Source organism: Zea mays, chromosome 5 (assembly GCF_902167145.1).
Source record: "Zea mays cultivar B73 chromosome 5, Zm-B73-REFERENCE-NAM-5.0, whole genome shotgun sequence".
In the NCBI taxonomy this organism is placed as follows: domain Eukaryota; kingdom Viridiplantae; phylum Streptophyta; class Magnoliopsida; order Poales; family Poaceae; genus Zea; species Zea mays.
In genome coordinates, this window is record NC_050100.1 from 46142057 (window position 1) to 46149175 (window position 7119).

Consider the following 7119-nt stretch of genomic DNA (forward strand, 5'->3'; position numbering starts at 1 on the left):
TGTTTTCCTATGGTGGTATGTTACCGGAAGCAGTGATCAGTGTGCACGGAGCAAAATGGTCAGAAAGCCAGTAACAACCAGGAACCTACTCCAGAGTCCTATACTAGAGGCTACTAGAGCAGAGCAGTGCGCTTTTGGGCCAACTGCCTGCCCGGTGGCGTGTCCAGGTCGATAGGATAGGCTGTAAAAACTGAAGCACATGCAAGCAGGTGGCAGCCATCCCAGCCCATCCCTCCTCCTGCAGAAGTCTGCCGTGCTCCATCTCCATCCGACCATCCGCGCCTCTATCCTGCTTTAATATACAAGAAAAAAAATGAACCACCCTGGCAATGAGCCATGGGCGAGTTGGGGACGGCACGGGGCGAAAGAGAGCCACAAGAGAGAAACAAAAACAAATGCTCGTGGTCGTCCATCCCGCGGCCACAGGACGAGGCAAACGGACGCGCTCGCACGACAACCACCGCACACACGCACACGACAGAAGCGAGAAGAGGAGAAAAGAAAAGTGAGTTCAAAGGAGGCCACGGGGCGGGCGCTAGTGCTCGAGCCCGAGCAGAGTCATCGCAGCCGCGTTTCGCCTTCCCCTCTCGCTCGCCTGCGGTTCGGTTGGTTAGCTCGGCAGCTGGAGCGTTTTCCCCGCTGGTGGTTCGTCTTTCGGTTGCTCCACCTCCAACCGAACCTCCCTCCTCCCCACCACAAATATACTAGTGCTAGCAACCACCACCACCTGCGTCTTCCCAGCTCCGTTCCGTCCTCGCCCGCCGGCCACCACCGGTGGGGCCCACTGCCCTACGCTCCGATTGCTTGCCTGGCCCTTCCCACCGCCTCTGTGCGGCGTCGCGCGGGAAACACACCAACGTCCAAGGGGAGGTAGAGAGAGAGGAACGGGAGGCGCCTCGGATCCCCGGCCTCCACCGCGCGCCGGGGGACCTCCGGAGTGAAATGTGGGACCCGTGCCGCCGGGAATTTCTCTAGAGGCTTGTCCGCACCACCGCCGAGCGACACGATATGGTGAGTCTTCTCTCCCTCCCCTCCCGCAGATCTGCGCCAATTTCCCCCCGCCGCCGGCCTGCTCCTCCGTACCCGCGCTTTTTCCTCTCGTCGCCGCGGCAATTAATCACCACCAACACTAGTAGTAGTGCCCTCGCGCCTGGTTACTGCTGATTCCACATCTCCTGCCTTCCTCTGCTTTTCCGCCAAAATCAAGTCAAATTAAATTCTCTTTGTGTAAATTTCATCATCAGTTAATTAACGGCACGACCAGTAGATTTCGCCTCTAATTGCAACAATTCTGTAGAAAACTTTCGTAGGTAGCCGTGAATTGCTTCTCGTACATGGCAGCTTTTTTTTAGTTTGCTGACTGCCGGTGAATTCCTGCTCCGTCAATGCTGGAAAAGTAGGAGTCATTTTTTTATCTTCCGTTCAGGAAAACTCGTCAAATCCGCCCCCTGGTAGGAATTAGGATCACATCAGATTTACACGACTCAGGCGAAGAGTCAACTCGAACCTTCCTAGTTGTTACCCTAGGCTACGCCTCATTGGCCACCACCTGTCGTAACATAGAATTTTCTCCGGCCTCTTCGCCTTTCCGATATGGCTATTGTTTTTTTTTTCAGTCTCTGTTTTCGTTTTGGGTTGTGCGGCTAGTATCTGCGGCCACCGCTAGTACAATTCACGTTACGGGGCGTTGTCCGGTTCTTGCTGTGTGGACGTGTTTGTGCGCCAACTCCCAGCGCCCTTTTTCCACAGATTTCTTCTCTTCCAGCTCCACCATGGTCGTCACGCATGTGCGTAATTGCCCACTTGGACCGCATCTGAAGTCTCCTTTTCTTCTCTTTTTCTTTCTTCGTCCAGGGCCTGCGCGCCGATTTCTTATGTGTTCTCATTAGGCTGCTGACGAAAGTTAAGTTAATGACTTAATCGTGGTTCATTTGTTACTGCTATTATCATTAAGCATGCCGCACTGTTATGGATAATTGATTCATTATACAAACTAGAGCGCCTGGCTGCTAAAAATTTTATTTGCAAACTGTTGATTGTGACTGTGGCCGTGTCAGGGAAACAACCTCAGAATATCAGTGTGCCGTGTTTGATTCCAGCACCTACAGCTTTCTTGACTTGGTTGCCGAGTTGCTGCTCTTTGGTACTACATAATACCAATTTGTGGTATCCAAACAATTGGTGCTGATTCAGTCTGCTGTCTCTGTTGGTCAATGTCTACTTGCAGTGCTGAACTGCTGTTAATGATAGTTTTGTTCGACCCCAAAATTGACGTGTTTACCTACGCCTTTTAGGTGGAGGGTAGGAGCTATCTCCCTGCAGAGGTCAGGAGCGGCCTCGAGACCCTGAAGCAGAGGAGGCTCGAGAGAATGCGTTTGAGTGCTCAGAATGAAGAGGGCGGCAATCCTGCGTTGGCTGCGAGAAGCGGTGGTGATGCCTTGCGGAGCCCCACTAACTGCAGGGTCAGATTGCATCCCGACAACAATACAGGAGGTTTACCTGGAGATGTCCAGGGCAAGAATCCTTTTGCAAAGCGCAAGGTGGAGAAGTTTGATATGTCCAACCTTGAGTGGATAAACAAGATACCAGAGTGCCCTGTGTATTGTCCCACCAAGGTGGAATTCGAGGATCCCATTGCTTATATACAAATGATTTCACCCGAGGCTGCTAAATACGGTACAGTTGCCTATAGCATAATACGTATTATGATAATATCTCTCACTCATTGATCTAACGGCCACGCTAGACATTTTGAATAGCTATGACTGTGTTGCTTCTATTTCAGGTATTTGTAAAATCGTCTCTCCTGTATGTGCGTCTGTTCCTGCCGGTGTTGTGCTGATGAAGGAACAGCCCAGCTTTAAGTTCATGACTAGAGTTCAGCCCCTTCGTCTTGCTGAATGGGCTGAGGATGATACGGTCACTTTCTTCATGAGTGGAAGGTATGCCCACTGTTTGTCTATTTTCGTTGTTGCTTTAGCTCATGTTCCAAACTTCATCATCATTGGCATGACTCTTGCAGAAAGTACACCTTCCGGGACTACGAGAAAATGGCAAACAAAGTGTTCTCTAAGAGATATTCCAGCTCTAGTTGTCTTCCAGGTAGGTATGTGGAGGAGGAGTTCTGGCGTGAAATTGCTTTTGGCAAAATGGATTTCGTAGAATATGCTTGTGATGTTGATGGGAGTGCCTTCTCTTCTTCTCCCCATGATCAACTTGGGAAAAGCAACTGGAACCTCAAGGTGAATATTCTTTCTTTGATCTGCCATACATGTGTGGTTGTGTGTTGTATTTGCTACATGGTCCTTACTGATGTCCTTTTCCATGCCTGCAGAATTTTTCACGGCTCCCCGGTTCAGTTCTAAGACTTCTTCAGACACCAATTCCAGTAAGTAATATAATTCTATTAGTTCTGTACATTCTTTACCACATCACATGTCATGATTGCTAACAATTCTGGTCTGAAAACAGGGAGTGACAGATCCAATGCTTTATATTGGGATGCTCTTCAGCATGTTTGCGTGGCATGTGGAAGATCATTATTTGTACAGGTAAAAAACTCGAGTCTTATGATAATGATTAGCTACTTGTCTTTTAAAGGCTGCGCTGCTGCGGATGCTGATTTTTGATCATTTGACCAGCATCAATTACCATCACTGTGGGGCATCTAAGACATGGTATGGGATACCAGGCGATGCGGCTCCTGGGTTTGAAAGGGTTGCAAGCCAATACGTATATAACAAGGACATTTTGATTGGTGATGGAGAGGATGCAGCGTTTGATGTTCTACTGGGCAAGACGACAATGTTCCCTCCAAATGTCTTGCTAGATCACAATGTTCCTGTCTATAAAGCTGTACAAAGACCTGGAGAGTTTGTTATAACGTTTCCTCGTTCTTACCACGCAGGCTTCAGTCATGGTACGCTTCATGTTTTTTGGTTTACAACATTATGTATCTATATATATCCTAAAAAAATTGTGAATTACCCAGGCTTCAATTGTGGAGAGGCTGTTAATTTTGCTGTTGGCGATTGGTTCCCTCTTGGTTCTTTGGCTAGCAAGCGCTACGCGCTTCTGAACAGAACTCCATTGCTTGCACATGAGGAGCTACTTTGTCGTTCTGCTATGCTTCTGTCCCAAAAGCTGTTAAACTGTGACCCAAGATCCTTGGACAAGTTGGAACATCCATGTTCCCAGTATTCTGTGAAATCCTGCTTTGTGCGGTTGATAAAATTCCAGCGACGTGCACGTGACCTACTTGCTAAAATGGGTTCTGAAATATGCTATAAGCCAAAGACATCTCCAAATCTATCCTGTAGCATTTGCCGGCGTGGTTGCTATATCACACATGTGTTGTGTGGATGTAACTTTGATCCTGTCTGCCTACATCATGGTAATAATGCTAAAGTTGCTGTTTCTGTAGCTTTATTTATTTATTTATTTATTTATTTTTGGCTAACGTTTTCTTTTGGGGGGTATAGAACAAGAACTGCGGAGCTGCCCTTGTAAGTCCAGTCGTGTTGTCTATGTTAGAGAAGACATACTGGAGCTAGAGGCTCTATCAAGAAAATTTGAGCATGATGTCTACTTGTATAAGGAAAGAAGTTCCATTAGATCATGTAAGGAGGCTGAGATCTCTGATGCTAATGTTGAACACGTCCCAAATCTTGGTATTACTCTGGATTTTGCTAATAGTAAAGCTGGTAGCTCTGGCTTTATAACTGTCGATGGAGGAAACAGTTCTTCTGCAGTATCAATTTTGACATCTTCTGCGCATCATGAGGCACTCATGCATTCAGAAGCAAGGGTAGGCTTACTACCCCTGTATTGAGACGTTTTTCCAACTGCTACCGTCAGCTAATTAAATTCTTGTTTCTTAGGTTCATGCAACACAAACTGACCAGATTTATTCCACTGCCAAGCAGGCAATAAATACATCAGTGACCAAAGGAACTTGCACTACAGATGAGAGTTCATCCGGCATGGATTGTGCTTGTAATGAACATGGTTCATGTAATGCTTCAGTCATGGAATGCAGTGATGATTCCGGTTCAGAGAATGAAATTTTCCGAGTCAAGCGCAGGTCCACCTTATTTGACAAACCTACTTCTGAAACAAAGACATCAACCTTGTCTGAACAGCAGGTATGTTGTGTTTTGAACATGTACATTCTAGAATCTGTATTGGCAGAGAGAAAACTTGTGTTAAACTTGTGTTATTTCAATTTATTTCAGTGGCCACCTTTTTTTGACTGTGCCATGTAGAAGTTGCGGTATTTCAAGGTAGTTTATAGGTTCATTGGGAGAAGCATATGCAATGAACATGTCCAGTTTTTACATAGTATATATAGTGGACTCTGCCACATTATATATCCTTTAGTTGAGTTTCCAGATCTAGCATTCAGTGCTTAAGTTCTTTACAAAGCACAAAGTTAGTAACCCAGGACAAGTTTGGAACATACTTTTCATATTATAAGACTTGCTGTTGTCAGGTTCTGAGGCGGCTGAAGAAGGTACGTCCTGGAGTACAGCAGGTCAGTAAGCGTCCAGAAGAATCTGGTAATGGTTCAGTTCGCTCTACCCATATGAGCCCGAGCTCAAATCATGCCTCTTCGGATGATGAAATAGACATGGCTCCCCTATTCTTGAGGATAAAGCGGCGGCAGTTGGAAAACCAAGATGTTACAAGTCGTGGCGCGAGATCACAGTCATACCCATCTTCCAGTGGTTCTCGAGAAGAGTTTGTGGAAAGAAGTAGAGATGCTGCAGCAGAGCTCCGTCCAAAACGAGTGAAAATCCGGCTACCTTCTAGTGCCAGTAGGCAGATTGAGCAGCAGCGCAGTTCGGGGCAGCGATTTGCAAGGGAGGACAAGTTGCCGCTTGCATTTTAGGGAATCACAGGTACTAACCTCTACTGGGCAGACGAATTCTTTGTTTAAGTGCATTGTTAACTACAAAACGAGGTGGCAGAAGAGAGTGGGAGGGATCAGGTTGTGATTGTGGCAGAGCTGATTTGGTTAGCACAGGTGCAGACTGACTTTAGAATTGGCAGCAAAGGGAAGTGGCTGGCTAATCGATTCTTTTGTGCAGCAGGGCCTCCAATTTGAGGCCTCTGGGGGCACGCTTAGGAGACACACACGTGACAATATTCTCGTTGCTCGAGGTTCTGTGTCACTGCCGGTGGCTCTTTGATGCCTGGTTATCAGTGACAGAAATTGAGGAGAACCTCGCTACTTCGATTTCTCTGCAAGTGTTTAGAGCATGTAGCTAGCTTAGCTGTATATCTCTCACTGTACCTACGGTCTTTCCTATTTTTTTTGTAATTTCCTGTAAACAGGCATAGCTGCTACAGTATGGCTAACTCTCTATTCTTTTGTTGGTTTAGCCTGGCGCTGCTTAGCATTTTCAATTAAATCGAGATTCGTTTCCTTTTCGGATGGTTGGTATATGTTCTGGTGTTGCTGCTCTCAATTGTGTGGAATGTTCTGTTATGTTGGCATGGTTAGAGATGACAATGGGGACCTTATCCCCAAATCCCTGCGGGGAATTCTTCCATTAGGGTTAGTTTGGGAGATAAAATTCTAGAGGAGATTGGAGGGGCTAAATTCTTTTTAATCAAAATTGAATAAGAAGGAGATTTTTAGCCCATTCAATCCCCTCCTATTGAGGTCTTCTGGCTATCGGAGGCGATGGAGCGAAGGGCCACACTGTTTGAGGGGGCTCGCTGCGGCGTCGCGAAGGCGCTCCCGGCAACTCGGACTCTCCCACTCAGCAAGATATAGTCCCGATGAGGTTGAAAGCTCGACTTTGTAGCGAAGGCGCTCCCGACGACTCGGACTCTCCCACTCAGCAAGATAGTCTCGATGAGGTTGAAAGCTCGACTTTGTAGAGTGAAAGGCTACGCCCTGTCAGCGTTCGGGCCCATTTCTAAGCCCCCATTTGGGGTAAGTTTAGTTTCGTAGTATGTCTAGTCTGATTGTACCTCACACCACTGTAATGATCCCGTAGGGGAAAATATTCATGGGATGTAGCAGGTAACCGGGGTATAACGGTACTTGGGGACCCACCTACCCGTCCGGTTACCTATAAATACCCCCACACTGTACATAGATAGGGCACA

At 47.0% G+C, this 7119-nt stretch overlaps 1 protein-coding gene across 13 annotated transcripts; it reads left to right on the forward strand.

Annotated features, from left to right (window-relative positions):
• Positions 1–328: 328 nt before the first annotated feature.
• LOC103626296 (lysine-specific demethylase JMJ706) lies at positions 329–6445 on the forward strand. Of its 13 annotated transcripts, none has more exons than XM_035959012.1 (12): positions 336–1011; positions 2295–2676; positions 2786–2942; positions 3023–3242; positions 3335–3388; positions 3472–3551; positions 3642–3919; positions 3992–4393; positions 4482–4807; positions 4881–5144; positions 5492–5900; positions 6093–6432. In XM_035959012.1, the coding sequence occupies exons 1-11, from the start codon at positions 1009–1011 to the stop codon at positions 5888–5890; spliced, it is 2565 nt and encodes an 854-aa protein (XP_035814905.1). In that variant the 5' UTR covers positions 336–1008; the 3' UTR covers positions 5891–5900; positions 6093–6432. The 13 variants fall into 13 exon arrangements, with proteins under 13 accessions (XP_008644904.1, XP_035814905.1, XP_035814906.1 ...); XM_035959013.1 differs by having other exon boundaries at positions 4926–5144; XM_020538323.3 differs by lacking the exon at positions 336–1011 and adding an exon at positions 1076–1787 and having other exon boundaries at positions 6093–6445.
• Positions 6446–7119: the final 674 nt, after the last annotated feature.